The sequence below is a fragment of the Bos javanicus genome, chromosome 11 (assembly GCF_032452875.1).
Source record: "Bos javanicus breed banteng chromosome 11, ARS-OSU_banteng_1.0, whole genome shotgun sequence".
NCBI lineage: Eukaryota > Metazoa > Chordata > Mammalia > Artiodactyla > Bovidae > Bos > Bos javanicus.
In genome coordinates this window covers 66,534,548-66,555,869 of record NC_083878.1, presented here as the reverse complement: position 1 = coordinate 66,555,869, position 21,322 = coordinate 66,534,548, and the positions used below count along the sequence as shown (strand labels likewise).

The 21,322-nt window shown below is 40.6% G+C and overlaps 1 protein-coding gene across 1 annotated transcript in view; it reads left to right on the top strand.

The window, feature by feature from the left end:
- The first annotated feature begins 7,020 nt into the window (after window positions 1-7,020).
- The window catches only part of PPP3R1 (protein phosphatase 3 regulatory subunit B, alpha), a 61,792-nt gene continuing 47,490 nt past the window's right edge, over window positions 7,021-21,322 (top strand). The window contains exon 1 of the mRNA XM_061432833.1: window positions 7,021-7,581. Coding sequence (XP_061288817.1) covers window positions 7,579-7,581 — 3 coding nt within the window. The 5' untranslated portion in view covers window positions 7,021-7,578. The remainder of the gene's footprint in view (window positions 7,582-21,322) is intronic.

The window sequence follows — 21,322 nt, the reverse complement described above, 5'->3', positions numbered from 1 at the left end:
AAGTTTTTATAAATCACTAAAAATGACCAACTTCCCCAAGAAAAGTGAGCAATCAACAGGTAAGTCACAGGAATATATTCTCAGCAGTTGAGTTAAAAGATCAAAATTTAAGAAAAATGTTCAATATTACTAGTAAACCAAGAAATACAAATTATGATGAGGTGCCAGTTTTTTTTTTTATCTACATTTAAAAGAAATACCAATACACAGCTTATACTGCTGTTGAGAAATGTGCATTGCTGGTGGGAAATCTACAAAATTTCTTGAGAGTAATCAGAGTCTCTGTCTCTCTCTCTCTCTCTCTCTATATATATAATATAAAGCCTTTAAAATGTTTATACCCTTTGGTTCTGAAACTCCACTACTATTAATGTATCCTAAAGCAAAAATCAGAAATGTGCACAAAGATTTTACAAAAGTGTTTAATATATAATGTAATAGGAAAAACTGAAAACAACCAAAATAAAAATTAAGTTATAGGAGATTCTTAGTTAAATAAATCATGGCATACATTAACATTACTGAACACATATACATTGAAAATCATATTCTTGAAGAATATGTACAGATGGGAGAAACATTTCCAAAATATTAAGTAGAAAATTATAAGACAGTAGGTCCCAATTATACACATATATATATATTTTAATATATAATTATATATTTTATATTATATATACATAGAAAAAAGATTGGATACACATCCAAATATAAACAATGATTATCTCTTGCTGACATAATTACAGATAATTTTCCTGTTCTGTAATTTTCTATATGTAAAACATTTTCCATAACCTTGTTACTGATCCAGTGGTTTTCCTCCAAGGGCCCTTTAGAATTAAGCCCTTCCATTTATGTCATTAAACGATTGCCCAGCGTCCAGAGTCAGACAAAAGAGAGAACCAGGCTCCCTCAAAAGTGAGACATTCAGAGTAGTTCCCTCTAGTGGAAACAATGGCATGAAGGACCGGTTACAAATGTCTAATACTGAGCTTCAGTGTTCCCCCCTCTGCACACACCCATCTAGAAAATGCCAGGCTAAGCTAAGCACCAGTTTATGGCTTACCATATCATGAGGGTATGGCTTTCTCTTAACGCCACTGTAATGGCATTGCATTGCGTCTTCACTCCCTAGAGAAGTCAGGGGGACCTCTGAGATCTGCCATCTTATAAACAATTAATTCCTAGTACCTGCAGTTATAATCTACAAAATAATGTTCCCTTTTCTTGGGGTTAGTCTGATCCTGGTGTGCATACCTTTTCATATATCAGATGGGTTAAGTCAATGAATGGATATTTTATGCCAAATCAATCTTTTTTTTTTTGCTACTTTACTCATTGCCTTTCCTTTGGAAGCCAAGGTCTATCTTGAAAATTCCCTGAGAAAACCCCTGATGATTGAAAGAAGTGGATTCAGTTTGCTGCACGCTCAAACTCCTGATTCAGCACTAAGGAATGTTATTTTTAGATGGAATATAAAACTGAAACCCTGATCCCTTATTTATTAAAGATCTCTTAGGAATCTTTGTGAGATGACAGGCTTAATACTTTCTCTCTTACACATTCTCTTTGCATTTTAAAACTTCTCTATAGTATCCTGAGTGCTACGTGAAATCTATATTAATGCTGTGGGTAAAATACAGAAACCAGATTATAGTAAAAAATAAAACTCTTTAGTGAAAACAAAGTATATTAACTATTAGTTCTATGCAGTTGCTAAAAATATTTTTATAAATTTAAATATTTTAGTATGTTTGTTGCAATATAGTTAGATATTGAAAAAGCTATATTAAACATTTTAATAAAGAATACATGCATTTTAGTAAAAGTACTGACAATAAACTGTTTTTTTCAGTCTCTCTAATATATTCACACACACAGGCTTTTTTTTCCCCTGAGATTCGTCCATTCTCGTTTGTTCCAATATACATTTTGTTTTTTTTAGTGTCTATTACTTGTTTGTTCAAATGCCAAGGGCATCTAAACTAGTTTCAATTAACTTGTTGTATTTGAAATTTGCTTACCCTCATAACAAATAAACTTGTTAGTGGTTGGTGATGCATGTTCTCAGGTAAAGGACTTGTTCAATACAGAGCTGTTCAATAGTACTTTTGTGTTGGTCAATATGGTAGCCACAAGGTAGGTACAGCTATCAACCACTTGAAATGTAGCTAATGAGACAGAAGAACTGAATTTTAATTTTACTCAATTTTAATTAATTTAAATGTAAACAGCCACAAGTGGTTGAAGGCTACCAAACGACACAGCACAAACTTAGGTTTAAACAACTATCCAAAATTTATAAATGGAAAACTCAATTCATAGAAGTGGACTGTAGTCAGAGGTAGGATTAGAACTAGGGTCTCACTCGAGTGTTACACACGGTCTCCTGTGAAGCACACGTGGATAATGTGAGTGTGTAAGTATATATGTGAGTCAACAAGTATGACAAACAAGTCTTCTCTAGTGTTATATCTGTTTTTCATTTAAATCATGTTTTCTGATACGCTTAGTATAAATACTGTTTAGATAAATGCTGTAAGGTAAATACTCTTGTAAACTAGTAAAATGCAAATACTATAACAGCTTTTCCTTGGTTCTCATTTTTATATGCAAGAGACCAAAGAAATGAGAATTCTAACTCAGAAAGACTATTTTAAGACACACACTAGGACATCTCAGTGCATATATATGAATGTAAGCCAGCAGCCTGTGCTGCTCCATCTGACTTGGCCCTCCTTGACAACACTGCTGGGCCACTCCTTTCTCCTGAAACCCCGACCCTTGGCTTCCTGAGCATCTGCGCTGGATCTCCTGCCCTTCTGTCTAGCTTGTTTTTGTTCCCGTCATTACTTTCTCTTTTAGCCACTTATTCTGCCCTTGGTCTGGCCCAGTTGCTTCTATGCTGATTTCTGACCTTTCTCTCATGGTTTCAAGTGTTATACTTATGCAGATAATTACTCAATTACAATGTACTTAATTAATGATAATGTACTTACCATATAGAAAAATAATCAGTTTAGAAATATAATAAAGCTCATCATGTAAAAGGTGTTAATACATTGCCTTCAAAAACACTGTGAATTTTTCCTTCAACACATGGAATTAGATGTGGATTTTAGTGGTTCAGGAGTAAATCTCAGGAAGTTCCTTCACCCCCCTTTCCTTTTTGGTCCTGTATATAATACAAAAATAATTTATATAGCCAATTTACTGAAAAAGTTTTAGAAACTTTCCTAATTAAAGAATATTTCTAACCTGCGTTTCATCTGAAAAGTAAATTACAGATTTTATTTTGAACAGACTCAATATTATTCATTCTCTTACATTAATTCGAAAAGTTGTATACAATTCCATAGTTTTAAAAATAGTTATGTATAGAATTAAAAAAAAAAACATCCACCCAGTACTTGGTACACATTTCTCCCAAATTCATTAATTCATAAAGCTATATATTTTAAGAGCATTGATTTCTATCATTGTGTTTTTAATAGCAAATACAGAGTTTCAGCTACATTATAATACAAGCAGGCTTTTGTAGGAAGGCCATTGTTTACAGAATTCTTTGTAAAATTGTTTCTATGGAGAAATGAGTTTCCAAGATAGAACTTGGAATCCTTGGTTCCTACCTTTGCTGCTTAGCAAGAAGGGAACTAGCCACTTCCCTGCCAACTCAGGTGCTAAGGAAGAGGCTAGCTCCCTCAACCACAGCATGGAGCAGGGGGCTACCTGGCATCCCTGCTTTCTTCTTGGTATAAAAGGAGATTCTAGGAAGGAAAGTGATTTTTTTCCCCATGCAACCTCGATGCTCACAGCAAAGAGAATTTTATATGAAACTGGATGGCAGAAAGGTACAAAGTATTCTTAAATCTTGGCTTCTTGAGCTGGGACATATATGGTTTTATTTAGGAGGGGAGGTAGATGTTTCCTCTGTGTTAACAGATGTGTACTAAAAAGCAACAGACGTTATTTACAAGTTGTTTTGATTCTTTTTCAATTGGCATTTTCTTCCCATGTATGAGTATAAAGTTAAATGAGTATAAAAGTTAAACCATTTAACTTTATGTTGACCACATTGTCATTCAAAATAATCATGAATGACAGCGCCTATTTGGGGGTAATACTGCACAGGAATGTCTTAAACAACTATAGAAACGGTAATTCAGTTCTTCCACCACTCTTATATATGATATATAAGGAAATGACCACAATCAGACCTTTTTTATCAGGTAGATTTCTGTATATCACAATGACCTTGATAAAATTACCTGTGACATAGCTAACTTCAGAAAGATAATTACAGAGACACTGAAGTCTAAAGCTGTTGTGCAGTCAAATATGACTGCAAACATTACTTTTTTTCTTAAAACCTCAAAAAAATTTTCTTCTTAGCTTTATGATGATCTTGGGGTCCTTTCTTTTTCTTGTGACTGAATAAGGGGACACTTGAAGATTTCAATTTCTTTTTTTGAGATGATTCCTACATCTCTCTCCCTTTCTACCCTGCAGTTCCAGCTTCTGATATCTCACCAGCAACTCAGAACTAGCATTTTAAAATCCAAACTCATCTCTTTCCACTCAGCAATCAAACTTCTCCAGACATCTCTGTTTCTCTCAATGGTATCACTATTTTCTGTCATCAAACTACAACTATAATGGTCATCTTTTATTTCCCTTCTTCTTATTCCCTACATTGGTTAAATTGCATAGTTAGTCCATTTTTACTCCCTGTTTTTCCTATTGATCCCTTCCTTTTCTCCACTATTGATACTTCTCATGACCTCATACTAGCTGTTACCATTCCTGTAACTTGTATCTCTGTCTTAAGTGTCTCTCCCTCCGACTTACCTCCATAATACTCCCCAACAATCATCTTTTACATGCTAAATTTTCTAGTATATAATAATCCACTTATTAGATATGTCCTTTGCCTTGTGTGTTTTTGGCAGGACCACTAGGTACCTGTTCCCTTAGTAAAAAATTAGAGAAGACAGAGAAGACTGATTACCATACTTTCTATTTTGACCTCAGGGGAAAAACCTGGATGATAAAGGTGCATTTTGGATTTACCTCTCTTAATGAATTCAGAATAATCTGTTTCAGAGTCAGAGATGCTACCAGTTTGTATATTATGCAGTATATACAAAACTGAGAGAATATAAGTGGTGAATTCCCGTAAATTTGCAGCATGCCAATAAACAAGTGAACTGGCCTTGTGTTTCTTGCTTTTGTTAGTCACAAAGGCTAGCCAATCTTTCACAGCTCTGAACTCTTAAATTCCTGATATAAGTTCACAATAGATATTTGTTGAATGATTATAGTCTGCATTGGTACAAATCATGACAAAATTATGGGTCACTTTGAACCTACTTCATTCCATATAGCTTAAATTCCTTCTCAGTATTTAATCCTCACTCAAAATGATAATTTCATTTTCACTAAATGTATCCGAAGGACACACAAATGCAGTTACAGTGATGATCTCTAAGAGGTGGAGTTGAGGGGGAGGAATTTTTAAAATACTGTTCTTTTAAAAAGTGAGCTTGTCTTAATTTTATGATGAAAAACTAATTAAAAATAATATACCTAGCAAACATAAATGACAATATACCTTAGGAATTTCCTTCTGTTTTGGAAAACATATTAGAATCTAAATAGCAACATATCTAAGTCAAGACTTAACAGATTGAACGGTGGAAGAAACAGGGTCATTTCTTGGCCTTTCTTCCATACATTCGCTATGTGATACAGCTTGTCATCAAAGTTACTTTTCCTTATTTACCCTGAAACGGAAACAAAGTAGTTTTTAAAGAAGAGGCGGGGACGAAGGGTGAGTTGCACATCTCTAGGGCACATCACTGAGTTTCTATTACAAATGATGAATGTTTATCACACAGAAAAATGATTAGCGCGTAAGAAGAAAACCCACGTAAGGAGCTTTAGCAGACTGCCTTTAAAAATACTATAACTTTTAATAAAATTACTGAAAAGAATTTGTTCATTAGGAGTTTCTGACCACTCAGTAAACATCTCTCTCTCTCTCACACACACACACACATACACACACGAGATTATCAAGAGCTGAAAAGGAGTAACTGGTTAAAACTGTTGCAAAATGCTTCCATCATTATCCTTAATCACACCTCTCCTGGCAGCTCTTTTTCTTTATCCCTGAACATAATTTTCCTCCTTAGGCTAAGCCTAAGGCTTTTACCACGTCCTTTTTAGGCTTTTACCACGTCCCACTGTCGTCCCAATTTTCTGAGAACAGTAATTACCACCAAAGTGAATACAGCCCTACGAAAGGGACAAGTGCGCAATCGGTCTTTCAACGTTTCACCAAAACACTGCCGCGTCAAAAAGGTAGCCTGGCGGGTTTAAGGAAAAGCTGGGTGCGAAGGGCTTCGCGGCAGCCTCTCTATCGTCTGTTCTGTTGACTCTGCAAGCCTCCTCCTGTCTTCCCAACCCGGCTCCTGACTGCCAACCTATATAGGAATGTGGGCCTGCGGGCGCTGCACCTGGGTGACAAGTGTCTAGATGCGACATGCATTCTGTAGGGCATCCAAGCCATCACACTGATGCAAAGATACCTGTCTTCAGGCGCAAACTGATTCCCTCTAGCCCCAGGGCTGGGGTCGGCCTCTTTTTGGTGAAGAGTCTGGGTGTTCCGACTCAGATAAGGCCGCTCATCTGTTTCTCCTCTCCTACGAGTTTTCACTCCCGGGCCCAAGGCTCCCTCTGCCCAGGCTCACGCACCCCTCGCACTTCCTCCCTCACAGGGAACCCTCGTATTTCCTCGTTTCCCTCTCTCGGCTCAGCCTCCCCCTCTTCAACCCTCCACCCCGCCCGCCTCCAGCCACATGACAGGAAGGGCTCCACCACGCGACGTCACTGACGTCCGCGCCCCCGCCCCCGCGCTCCCCCCGCCCTGCACGCAGCGGCGGCCGGCGCGCTCCGCGCTCCCCAACCAGAGCTCGACAGAGCGCCGCGCGGCCGCCGCCGAGCGGGTGCGCGGGTTCCCGGATGTGCGGCGCTCGCGGAAGCCCCGCCCCCGCCGCCGGCTCCGCGCGCGCCCCCGCCCTCCGCCCCGCGCGCCGCTGCGCTCCGCTTTCCCCTCCCTCTCCTGCCCTCCCCCTTTTTCGTGCCTTGAGGTTGCGGGTCAGTGCGAGCCACTGCAGTGAGTCCGTCACGGCTCTGGTGCGGGCGCGAGCACGAGTGCGAGGCTGCAGCCCCCGAGCCGCTTGGCCCCCTTCTCCCCCGCCTCCCTCCCTGCTCTGTCTCCACTTCTCGCCGAGTCTCCTCCCGCGCTCTCCGTCTCTGAATCTCGACCTTAATTTCTCTTCTCCCCGCCAGCTCCCGCGTGTCCAGTCACCCCGGCCGGCGCGCTCCCCGCGGCGCCGCTTGCCCTCCCCCAGCCTGCACCCCCCCTTCCCCCGCGGGCGTCCCGAGGGCCGCAGCCGCCCCAGCCGAGCGTAGCTGGGCCGCCGCCGCCACTGCCGCCGCCGCCGCTTCCTGCGGGAGACCGTCAGAGCGCCGACACTCTTCTCTGTTCGAGCGAGCCGCCGACCGCCAAGCAAAATGGTGAGCTCTCGGCTTCCCCACGCACCATCGCTCCCCGCCCGCCGCTTCCAGGGGCAGGGGCGGGGGCGAGCCCCGACTCCCCCGGGCGGCTTCCCCCGGTGGAAAATTCGAGAGACCCGAGGAAGCCCCAGCGGCCCGGGGGCGACGGGCGGCAGATTGACAGCCCGGCGGGGCCCCCGCGCCCGCCCCCGGGCCTCCGCGGGGCGCCCCTCCGCCCCCTCCCCCCCTTGCCCCTGGGATTCCGCCGGGGCCTCGACCCCCAGCCACCCCGGCCGTCCGCCCGGGACTGTCCCCAGATCGGCCCGCTTTCCCTCTCTCCGGACCCTCCTCCACGTGGAGCCCCCCTCTCAGCTTCAGACTCACTCTCTCAAGTTCGGGGAGATTTCGGAATCCTACGGCAATCATAGGTGGCGAATGGCTCTTTATATAAGACCCACTTTCTCTCCAGGGCCGCGCTCTCTCCCACTCCCACTCTATTTTGAAGCAGCGAGTCTTGGCAGGAATCTTGCCACTTACTTCCCCCCTCTCCCGTTAGTGTTTATTTCACTGCCGTTTGCAACCTTACGAGGCTTTTTTTTTTTTTTTTCCTTCTTCGCTGCTGGTTTTTTCTCTGCAGTGGCGAACCGGAAAGGTCCAAGGTGTAGATTCATGAGCCCAGTGTAGCTCGGACTGTGATAAACGGGGATACTTGTTTTTAGTGCTTACTGACTGCCAAGGGTTTCTCGTTTTCTTTGTTACCTTCGTAAGTCTCTCCGGTGGTTGTTTTTGAATCATGGCGATTTAAATTTGTCTTTCCTTACCCTCACATTAATCCCTAGGTAGAACTCACTGCTGTAGTGTTTCCGACCGACGCTAGGGGTGTGTCTCCCGCCTCTGTCACTGTAGCCAAGAAATCACCGACGCCCTTTTAGCCTGTTACCCTACCGGTTCTCTAGCTCCGGCTAGCCCGTGGAGTTTTCTCTTTGTAATCAAGAATTGCATGCAGAGTAGAAAAAGTTTGCAGTGCTTTTTCATCTAGATCAGATATCCGAACAGGTGATTTGGTCGTTAGGCTATTTCTAAAAGTTTTTGAACAGTTGTCCGAAGATTATTCCGACTGATTGCTAGGCGTTGAGTAATGTCTTGCAGCTTTTAATTGTATTGTATTTCACCTTGTATGTAGAATTTAAGTATTTCAAAATAGCGTGGTGGGTGAGTGAAGAGAGAAATTCTGTGGACTGCGTGCAACTCGAGATCAGTTTAGTGTGATTGTGGGGGGAGAAAGTGACCGTAGTCAAGTAAGTCAGCTTTTATTTAAAAAATAGAACAAATGATTAAATGCACCTACTGTGTATGTGCTCAGTCGTGTCGGACTCTGCGACCTCATGGATTATAGCCCACCAGGCTCCTCTGTTCATGGGATTTTTCAGGGCAAGGATACTGGAGTGGGGTTGCCATTCCCTTTGCCAGGAGAATCTTCCCAACCTAGGGATCGAACCCTCGTCTTCTGCATTGGCAGGCAGATTTTTTTTTTTTTTTTAAACCACTGAGCCATCTGGGAAGCCCCAAGTGCACCTATTAGTGTCCTTAAAATTCAGATTAGGAGCAGACTTAAGAAATGATTAGTGATTTTGATATGTGGAGGAGGTTTTTCCTTGCCAACTTGGGAGGCAGCTTCGAGACGATTTTGGCCTTCAAAAGTCAAAACTTAGGTTTTTCCAGAGTGCTACAAAAACAAGTTGTATCAGAGCCATTCATAGTACAGTCTCTCTCTCTCTTTTTTTTTTTTTTTGGCATAATCTTTTGGAGTTATGAATTGTGTTTTAGTGCTTTAATACAGCTTCCTTATAGACGTATTTTACCCGAGGGTCCAGATCTTGAAGATCTTTGTCCAGTGTTTTTTTAACCTGGATTTATAAAGGATATGTTTTGAGGAACAAAGACCTAGTCTTGTTTATGTAGTGTATAGGAGAATGATCTGACTTCCAAATAGTTCTTTTCCCCTCTGTGGTGCATCCTCTCCCCTCTCCCCAGCCCCCCCCTTTTTTTTTCTTGAACTACAGTCAGAATTTGGGAAATCCTCTTTTAGCTTTTAAATGTATCTTCTTGAAAGTTAGTGTTTCTTTATCTTTCAAAAATATTTTCAACTTCCCCTAGGATATTTTTTTCTTCCAGGTCATTATTTCCCTCTTCTTTCCAGTTTCCTTTTTAGTATTTATTTTCTGGTTCGCTCTTGGCTCTTTTTTCTGCCGTCCTCTCAATACCATTTCAGGGCATAATTTGTCATGACAGTGGCGCCTCGACTTTGAGGACTGTGTTGGTCCTCTGAGTATAGCGCTGGTTCGAACGTGTCAAGCCTGTACCTCAATTGTGCCTTATGGAGTATTGATTAACAAAGAAATAGGAGTTGGGAATGATCTGGTTCATTTTCTTGTTAATTGATCATGTAATTCTGAAAACTTTCACTGTCTTTGGAAAATCTTTGTAATTCCTCCTGCGTATCATGGACATCCTTAGATTTTTGTTAATAGATTTTAATTTGTGAGTTAGTGATTCAAGTAAGGGGAAAGCACAGAGGCTTAGAGATTGAAATGAACCGATCAAGGCTCTTTTGACAGGTATTAATTTTAGTTGCTACATTAAAAGTAGCCAACTTCTTTTTTGCCTGTTGTATCTTTCCCTCTCTTCATTATCTTTGTTTGAGTCTTAAAATGTTGAGCAAGTGGGCTGAAAATTATGCATGTCTCCCATATAAAATAGTGAGTACTGAGCTCCTAAGAATTTTTCTTGAATCATTAATGATCAGTTTTCTGTGATTACATAAATGAATGTTTGTTTATTGAAATAACTGAATGTCATCACAATTTTTTCTTTAGGTAGGTATGTATAGTTTTAGATAGAGTACTTCAGTGTTACTGACATGCTGAGGTAGATAGAATAAGAATAAAATAATGAAGTAGAATGCTTGTTTGAGTGAGTGAAAGTTGCTCAGTCGTGTCCGACTCTGCTTGTTTAGATGGGTGTAATTGAAAACAGTCTCTGAATATGTTTTGAAGGAGTAAACTTTGTAAGGGCACTAGTTAACTTTTCATTTATCAGAGGTGGTTTTTACTATGTTCTTAGAGTAATTCAGAAATATGACCAGGTTTTTGGTTGGGATAGGTAATACAGATTTAGTTTTGGATACATATATGAACATACTGTATAAATAATTAGCTATTCTTTTCAATTTTGTTTCTTAGGGCAACCTTAAATTTCATAAGTGACCTTTTATATTTTTGTGTTTTCTAAACTTTTTATTAAAATTATCTCCACTATCTGTGATGAGAGCCCGAAGCATATTTATTGCTGTCTGCAATACCTGCAGTTGGGGTTGTACACAGGATATTTTAGTTTGGATTCTCTGACCAAGAAAGGCGACTTTAAAAAAAAAAAAAAAGGCAAGCAACCTGCCTTATGACCAGCAGAATTAAAATTGAAAACAATCATAAAGAGAAAATTTCTCCACTTACTGTGTCCCATAGTTGTTTAAAAAAATAAAAAGGTTCAGAGTACAAGGTAAAGAAGCTGACTAAGGGTCAGTCAGTAATAAGAGGGACAGATAAGTGTGGGAGGATCAGGCATCTGTCATAGGTAGTCAGGCGAGCAAAAAGTACAGAGCAGTGTAAGAAGTCAGCTTGGGCCAGGAGGATTAAGCGACTCAGACTGTGGGCTCAGAGTCTGGGCAGTCAGCAGGGATTCATCACATCAACAAATGCTTGTAGATTTCATCTGCTCTTCACTGGTTACTGTGCTAGGTTGTAGAGAATATTAAAATGATTAAGGCAGGTTTCCTTCTTTCGTTTAAATGGAGAATGGAAGACAACTGCCAATAGGTATGGGGAAAAAATTAGCATTCATTACCATATGAATAATGTACGCAAGGCTGGATACAAATAAAGGAAAGAGCAAGATCAGTTTCTGTGGGATTAGGGAACATTTTATGAAGGAGATGACAGTTGGGCTGGGTCTAAAAAGATTATTCGGGTTGCAGTAGGCAGAGATGGATGCAGCTGGGGAAAGACTTTAAATTCTGGAGTGAGGAAGAGACTGCATATATTTGGAGCACTGACACTCAAGATGTGATTCCTGTATTAGCTGTGTCAGCATCATCTGGAAAGTTGTTAGGTCCCACGCTGAACCAGCTGAATCGCGAACTCCGGGGTGGGGCCAAGCAGTCTAGATTTATATTGCCTTCTGGGTAATTCTGATCTATGCTAAATTTTGAGAGCCACCATTTAGAGAATGGTTCAGTGGTAAAGAATCTGCCTGCCAATGCAGGAGATAAGGGTTCAATCCCTGGGTTGAGAAGATCCCCTGGAGAAGGAATTGGCAACCCACTCCAGTATTCTTGCCTGGGAAATCTCATGGACAGAGGAGCCTGGTGGGCTATAGTCCATGGGGTCACAGAAGAGTTGAACATGACTTAACAACAATTTAGAGAGCAGTGTTGTTGTTCAGTCTCTCAGTTGTGTCTGACTCTTTGCCACCCCATGGACTTTAGCATGCCAGGCCTCTTTGTCCCTCACCATCTCCAGGAGTTCACCCAAGTTCATGCCCATTGAATCCATGATGCCATACAATCATCTCATCCTCTGTCATGCCCTGCTCCTGCCTTCAACCTTTCCCAGCATCAGGGTCTTATCCAGTGAGTCGGCTCTTGGCATCAAGTAGCCAAAGTATTGGAGCTTCAGCATCAGTCCTTCCAATGAAGGACTGGAGCCTGAAGTCAAGTGGGCCTTATGAAGCACTACTACCAATAATGCTAGTGGAAGTGATGGAATTCTAGCTGAGCTATTTAAAATATTAAAGATGATGGTGTTAAAAGTGCTGCACTCTATATCTCAGCAAATTTGGAAAACTCGCCAGTGGCCACAGGACTGGAAAAAGTCAGTTTTCATCCCAGTTCTAAAGAAGAGCAGTGCTAAAGAATGTTCAGACTACCAGACAATTGCGCTCACTTCCCATGCTGGTAAGGTTATGTTCAAAATCCTTCAAGTTAGGCCTCAGCAGTACTTGAATCAAGAACTTCCAGATGTGCAAGCTGGGTTTAGAAAAGGCAGAGGAATCAGAGAACAACTTGGAATGTATTTATTTGACTTTTAGCTGAGTATCTGTTAATATTCCTAACATTGACTATATAAACAGAAGGCATAATTGTAGTTTCGGGAACTTGATCAACTGGGTGAACAAGCCAAGACTAAACACGGGAAGAGGTGTAATCCAAACTATTGGGGATTGAGTGGAGAGATAAATGTCTCTCAAAGAAAGCTTCCTAAAAGAGATGGTGCCTGAGCTGAGTCTTAAGAATGAACATTTAGCCAGTGGAAAAGGCACTCTAGGTAGAAAGCTTTACGGTTAAAGACACTGAGGTATGAATATCCAGGCCTGAAGTTCAGCATGGCTGGTAGGTAAGGGGTTGGTTAGGGTGGCATGGAGAGAGAGGGTGGTCAGGTAGCTGGAGGCAGGATTATAGAAGGGTTTGCTTAACACATGCAGGAGTTAAGTTTTTTTTTTTTTTTCTTAAAGCCTGTGGAAGCTATTGTTTTTAAGTAGGAGAATAACATTGTCTCATTCGTGTTTTTAGAAAGATGAATCTGATGGTCTGGGGGTAAAATAGGAAAGATGAAAGTAGACATGGTGACCAGTTAAAAAGTTACTGCAGTCACGTGAGAAATAAGGACCTCAAAGAATGTAGTAACAGTGCAGATGGAGGGACGAGACCAGGTGTGAGACACGTTTAGAGGGTAGAAGGTATGACTTGGTTGTCTTAGTTTCTGGGGAAGGACAGGGGTGAATCCTGCTGGGGCTTCTGGCTTGGGTGACTGGATAGATAATAGTGCCAGCCACTGTGTGGTGTTTATCAAGCCTCTGTGTACTTGATTAAGATTTGTTTCTAAGGATATACTAGAATGCTATTGCTTACTAAAGAAACTTCCAATTTGCTATAATGACCATTGTTTCATCTCTAGTCTTCTCTTATCGTTTGGTAAATAATGCTTAGAATGCTGTGTTGCAGGATTCTAAGTTCAGTAGAATAGAGTGCTGTGAAATATTAACAGTACCTGCTGCATAGATACCATGGCCTAGGAGATAGCAGAATGAACTTGACAGCCTGGAGGCAGAAAGAGGTAGCATATGTGTGAGCAGTGATTCTCAAAATAAGGATCCTGAACTAGCAGCATGGACATCATCTGGGACCTTGTTAGAAATGTGCATTCTCTGTCTAGGAGAAACAGAAGGAGATTGGGAGGAATGATGATGATTTCTACTTTGGACACAGTGAATTTAAAGTAGTCATGGGTCACCTGGGTGGATATGGCTAACAGATAATTGGTTATATTGATATGTAGAAGAGAATTGGGCTTTTATTAAAGATTTGAGTGTTGTTTGTATTTGTTTTAGGTAGCAGTTGAAGTCATGAAACTGAATGATAGCCTATAGATCTTTTTGTTTGTTTAGTCGCTAAGTTGCGTCTGACTCTTTATGACCCCATGAACTGCAGCCCGCCAGACTCCTCTGTCCATGGGATTTCCTGTGCAAGAATACTGGAGTGGATTCCCATTTTCTTCTCCAGGGGCTCTTCCCGACCCAGGGATTGAACCTGGATCTCCCACATTGGCAGGCAGATTTTTCACCACTGAGCCACCAGGGCAGCCTAATCCTACAGAGAAAGAGTATAATAAACAATGAGGGCAGACCCTAAAGAACCCCGCATTTAATAGCAGGTGAACCTGTGAATGTTGTCTGAGAATAAATAAGCCAGAGAGATAGCTGGAGAATGAGAGTATTGATGTCACATTTGAAGGAGTCAGTAGTGTGTAGATTTTGCAGAGATCAGGAAAGAGGAGAACTGAGAAGGGTCTTTTGGAGGGAGCCGGCAAGTTCTGGTGACTTTGGCAATAGTACTAGAGAAGAACAACATTTTGTACTGGTGGCAGGGAAAACTAGGATGTTGTGAGTTGAGGAATAAATGAGATTGAGAATAGACTTATTTAATGCTTAATTTATGGAGAAATGATGAAAGTTAGAAAATTTAGGTTTGAGGAAGAATTTATTTTTAGGGTTAAGGGAATGAACCAGGAAAGAAGGAGCAGTTAAAGATTCAAAGGGAAAAGTTGGAATTCTTAATATTTTGAGGGCCCCAGGGAGGTAGGAGGGAATATAAGTCTCCTTAGACTGTAAGAGAGATTTTTCTCATCCATTAACATGGGAGAGAGGGAGCTAAAAATGAAAACTATTATAGAAGTTATAATCTTTAAGACAGTAAGTTCTGTTAAGCCCAGGTAATGAAAATAAGATTGCAAAGGAATGTAAACTGAGAATGCAGAGGCCTTGTCTTTGTCTTTTCATTGTTAATAGTCCAAATGCTTGATATATGATAGAGATTAAGTAGTGTTTGAAGAAGGAATATGTGGATGAATAAGTGGAATAAAGGAGTAAATCCTGATGACAGAGTTGAGGCAGTGAGTGTCAGTTCACTTTTTGAGCCATTAATGGAAAATGGACAAAGAAAGGTTACCTTGAGTGGTTTAGAGTTGGGGTAATACTTGATAGTTCCTTCGAGTTAAAAGAAAGCCAGGAGAGGGAACTGTGAGAAAAAGGATGATTAATGGAATGAGAGCCAACCAGTCCACCCTAAAGGATATCAGTCCTGGGTGTTCATTGGAAGGACTGATGTTGAAGCTGAAACTCCAGTACTTTGGCCACCTGATGTGAAGAGCTGACTCATTGGAAAAGACCCTGATGCTGGGAAAGATTGAGGGCAGGAGGAGAAGGGGACGACAGAGGATGAGATGGTTGGATGGCATCACTGACTCAATGGACATGAGTTTGGGTGAACTCCAGGAGTTGGTGATGGACAGGGAGGCCTGGCGTGCTGCGGTTCATGGGGTTGCAAAGAGCTGGACACGACTGAGTGACTGAACTGAACTGAATGGAATGAGCCCAAGAAGTGGTAGGAAAAAAAGATGGATAAAAGGAAAAGAGGGACATGGAAAGAGAGGGAAAGAAAAGAAGATGAGGCGAGTATGTCATGACGACAGGTATGTTTTAATAATGGAGTTCAAACCAGGTGACCCCCAAATCATCTCACCAACTGGAGATAGTATGAGGCAAGGTCTTCTGCTGAAGTTGAGACTGATGCTGAGGTGTTTTGGGTGGATTGAGGATGAGGAGTAGGGACACAATTATAATTTCGATTTTGAAAGATTTGATAGGTGGTTAACAGGGTATTAGGTAAATATTAAATAATAGATGGATCCAAGATCTAGAAAGTTCATGTAGGAAACAGGGGCTTTATTTTCAGTTTTTGTGTTAGTAACTTCTAATCAAATTACCTGGTTCTAAGAGGAACTATTTTCTGATTTTAGGTTTTGTGATAAGGAGAACATCTAGTTGTAGATTATAGTCTTAAGACATTTTTAAAGTTCTAAACACACTATTAATACATTTACTTAAAACATAAAACCATACTGAAAGTTATGAAGTGGAAAATAAATCTTTCCTGGTCATTCCTTCTTCTTGTGTTGATCATTGTTAAGTTTCTTGTATATTCTTAGAAGGTGTTTGTGTGTGTATGTCCCTTTCTTAAAGCTATGCCAGTGTGTGGATTTATTAATTTTTTTTTGTAATTTAGCTCTTATTAAGGTGAGACTTAAAGAGATTTTTAATGATGCCATGCTCTAGTTTACTCATTATAATCAGTTTTATTCCAAGGTTTTTAGTGATATTTGAGATGTAAACATTGAGCCAAAACAATTCAGCATACTTTAAGTTAGGTAGCAATTTCATAATGGTTGAGATTGGTACTTCAGCATGAACTATGACAGTATTCTTATAAAAATTACTCTTAGGGAAAATAATATTTCACTAGAACATTTTTTGTATTTATTTTTCCCACTTAGCATCTTATTAAGTGTTAACAACATCGATAGCCATTTTCTAAATTAAAAAAGAGAAAATGATCTTCAAAGTGTAGTGGAGAAAGCTTTCATTTTATTTCAGGCTTGCCAAGTTAAATGTCTTCCTCTTTTACCCTTCCAAATAAACTGTTTATTTAGCAGTCCATCTTCACTCTATCCCTTTCTGAGTTTTCTCCTTAGAGTCCCAAACCTCCTTTGTGGTCTTGGGTTGACAGTAATTATAGCTAATGTATGGGCTTCCCTGGTGACTCAGACGGTAAAGAATCCGCCTGCAGTGTGGGAGACCTGGGTTCAGTCCCTTGGTTGGGAAGATCCCCTGGAGGAGGGCATGGTAACCCACCCCAGTATTCTTGCCTGGAGAATCCACACGAACTGAGGAGCCTGGTGGTCTGCAGTCCATGGGATGGCAAAGAGTTGGACATGACCCAGCGACTAAACACACAGCACAAAGTTAATGTATAGATCTGGTGCAGGAATAAAAATTTGAAATGCAGTGTGACTAATGTTTCTGGATTTGTCTTTGGTTTTTATAGTCGTGTACTGTAAAAAATGTTTAAAACTTAAGACGATTTCTATAGGAAATCCTTTAAAATTTAGCACAGGTACAACAAGTCATAGGTTCTTACAGGTTACTTTCTCAGAGTTCTGTTCTGTTAGTTAAAGCTCTTTCTTACCAGTATTGACAGCAGGGTCATGTGGTAGCCCCACTGCCATCCTAGAAGCATTTCTGTAAAGAAGATAGCACTTTGACTTGTATTCCAGGAGCGTTAGTAAGCTCATCTGTGCGCTAGCCAGGTCTCTTGACTTTTGTGAACAATTACAGAGAATTGTTTTTTAACTTGTGTGTTTTTACTTGTATTTTAGAATTAGGTATGCAGTTTTAAACCTAGGGATGAGAGTGTGAAGCACAACTACCTACAAAAAGAGTCCAACCTTTACCATTGGCATTATTAGAGCTGTCTGTTAGCACTTTTATGAACTTTTCCTTACTGTCTATAGTTTTCAGGGTGAGTTTTCGTTCATATCCTCCTGCGTGCAGCACCACATGCATCCTGTGTTACAGGCAGGCAGTATGCTGCAGCCTGTACTGTTATTTGCTTGTAACACAATTTTTAATAAAAACTAGAATGTCAGGTAAAACCAATGCTAATAGGTAATAAGGGAAACCTGTGGTTTAATGTGTGTTTATGTTGCATCTATTTTCCTAACAAATAGAATTTCATGAATTATAAACTAGCTCTTAATAATCTTTCTCAAATAGTGAATTTATGAATGTACAGGTATACTTCAGGTCTGCCTTCAGTATCTAGCTGTCACTCTTGACCATCATTCTTTTGACTTACTTTATTTGCTCATTTTCTTGTTTTTTCAGTCTACTGCAGTCTAGATCTGTGATGTCCAGTTCAGTAGCTGCTAGCTACATGTGGCTATTTAAAAAATTTTTAATGAAATAAAATTGTAAATTCAGTTCTTTTGTCATAATGTCTCTAAGTGCCCAGTGGCTGCTTGTAGCTTGTTCTTACAGTATTGGTGCAGATATTGGTGCAGATTTTCATCATTGCATAAATGCCTATTCGATAGTGCTGGTCTAGAATGATTATGCATCTACATGTCACTGAAAATTACTATGTTGCCAGTAATCTTCTAATTATCTACATGAGATTGGGGGTTGAAAAGATTTGACTGTAGACTCTGGTTCTGCCATTTTCTAGCTAAGTTGTTAAGTTGCTCAGTCGTGTCCGACTCTTTGCGACCCCATGGACTGCAGCGTGCCAGGCTTCTGTGTCCTTCACCATCTCCTGGAGCTTGCTCAAACTGATGTCTGTTGAGTTGGTGATGCCATCCAACCATCTTGTCCTCTGTTGCCCTCTTCTGCCTTCAGTCTTTCACAGCATCCGGGTCTTTTCTAGTGAGTTGGATCTTGATTGCAGGTGGCCAAAGTATTGCATCAGGTGGCCACATTCTAGTTGAGAATTCTAGTTGTTTGACGTTGAACAAATGCCATAAACTCTGTAGGCCTTGTTTAGTATGTGTGTAAAGTGGGAATAAACACTTGAGAGACAGGTGACCCTAGAGAGTCTGGAAATCACTGCCAGCCTAGGCTCCTACATACTATAGGAATTCAGTAAATACTTGTTGAGTGAGTAAATTGAGTGAGTTCATGAATTCTTTATTTATTCTCAGAGTTTCACCATCTTCTATGTACTGATGATTCATATTTTTGGCCCACATTATTCTCTTCTTCTCTAGTCCATAATTGCTTACTGGATGTATACTAAATGAGGATGTCTGTAAAACACCTTAAACTCAACGTAACTAAAACCCCATTCATTATATTATCTTCATATTTATGCTTCATTATTCCTTAATTTTTCTTAATGGAAACAGTATCTGTCCATTTGCTCCTTTCTGGAAACCTGGTATACCTTTTATTCAGCTGGTAAAGAATCTGCCTGCAATGCAGGAGACCCTGGTTCAATTCCTGGGTCTGGAAAATCCCCTGGAAAAGGGATAGGCTACCCATTCCCATGTTCTTGGGCTTCCCTGGTGGCTCATATGGTAAAGAATCCATCTTTGATACAGGAGGCCTGGGTTCGATCCCTAGGTTGAGAAGATCCCCACCCACTCCAGTATTGTGGCCTGGAGAATTCCATGTACAGAGGAGCCTTGCAGGTTGTACAGTCTGTGGGGTCGCAGAGAGTAGGACACGACTGAGCGACTTTCATTTTCACTTTTCACTGCTACCTAAGTCTTAAGCAGTCATCTGTTACGGTCTGTACTAAGAAAGCGTGACACAGGAACATCACCTGATGTGGTTTGGGGATGGGCAACTCAGTCACTCACTCGAGGGACTTCTGGGGCATTCCAGACTGGCTCACGTACTATCCATAAAGAGGAAAATGGACTGTTTTCCCAGCATGTTAATGCTTCCTGCCATCAGTAGTGGCCCCTGAATCTAAAATACAGTTAACATAGCTGAAAGCAGCATTGTGCTAAGCAAAGAGTTCTGTATACTCTGTCCATACACTGCATTCTTCCTCTGGACTGATACTTGCAGTTTATCTGTGTTGGAAGATTTTATTGCACATTTCCTTTCCCTCAGTTTTGTTTTTTTTTTTTTTTAGTTCTACCAATTTTTTGCTATCAACCTAACTCCCTCCACCCTCATGCACACTCTGCTCAGTCATGTAGCCCCCATGGACCACCAGCCTGGCCGACTCCTCTGTCTGTGGACTTTGCCAGGCAGGAATACTGGAGTGGGGTTGCTGTTTTCTTCTCCATGCCCCAGTTTTTTGTGCATTGTTTTTTCTTTGTTTCTGTAACTTAGCTTCAGATACCTTTTACACTTTTTTCTATTACAGTTGACCCTTGAACAACATGGATTTGAACTTGGTATGTCTGTTTACACGCAAATTTTTTTCAATAAATACAGTACTGCAAGAGCGGGGGTTGGTTGAATAGCATCTGCAGAGGGCTGAACTCCGGAACTTGAGCATATGCAGGTTTTGGTGTCTGGCAGGTTCTGGAAGCACTCCTGTACTTTGAGCCTACTTTTAGTGCCATGCTTGTTAGTTATTTAGCACATCTTTAACTGTGTTAATTTTTTTGTTAGGATTCTTGTTGGTTTTGTTAGTAGTCTGGTTAGAGTTGCCCCGATTTTGAGTGTCTTGCTTCCAGCTGTTTTCCTTAAGCCATGTTATTTTTAAACTGTGATTGATTGTATCTTTGTTTTAAGGTGTAGTTTTTAGACCATGAAGATTTTTCAGGAACATAAGTATTATGTTATAGTAAATGTACCCTGTCATTTAGATCCCAAAATATCTTCTGAATCAACCTTATCCCTATGCTTCTGGCATCATTGCAGTTCCATTTATTTCTTACCTGGACTATTTCTGTAGCCTGTTTGATGCTTTCTTTGCTCTTTTTGCGTCTAGGTTCTTCATTCTGTCTTCCATACTACCACTGGAGTTTGTCTTCTGAAAAAGACATCTAGTGTTACTACCTTATTTAAAAGTCAGTGCCACGTCTTCCAGAATTCAACATTTAAACTCTTTTGCGTGGCACTTATGTTCTGATCCTTGTTTCTAGCCAGGCTTATGCTGTAACCAAGTCAAACTTCTTGGTTCTTAAATGCCTCATTTTTCACCTGTTGGTGCCTTTGTATATACATTTATTCCATCTGCGGTGTCCTTTCATTTGCTTTCTCTGGCAAACTTCAGGATCCTATTCCAGTTGCATTTCCCAACTCCTCAAGGTAATTAATGGCCATTTGTAAGTAACTTTCATTATACTACATCCCATATTTCATTGTGTTTCATTGCCTCACTCTTAAGTGCTGTGAAATCTCTAGGGCGGGGGATGCATTTTTATTCATCTCTGTTTAGCCAGTTGCCTTTGTGGTATGCTCCTGGAATATAAATGCTAATGCTGGGTGGGCAGGTAGGTACTTGGGAAGCCAGCAGAGGTGCAACTGAATGAGTTACATCTATCTTGGGCCATGGTGGGGGGGTCTTGGAAAGTCCTGTGAATAAACAGTTAGAAAACACAAGGGGTTAGGCACAGTTGGAAAGCTACCAAAGTGGAAACTGCTGTTGATTCTAAAAGTTACAGGATTATTTTATTCTTTAAGGTTCTTTTTACATATCTGAGTAAAGTGTCAGTTACATGTCATTTGTTAAACAGTAAGAATATTCTTTCACAAATAAATAACATTCAAAATTTATAAATAATGTTTAGTTTTGTTGACCTAAACTGATTTACCTTAACATTTTCTAGAACAACTGGTAAAGAAGAACTGC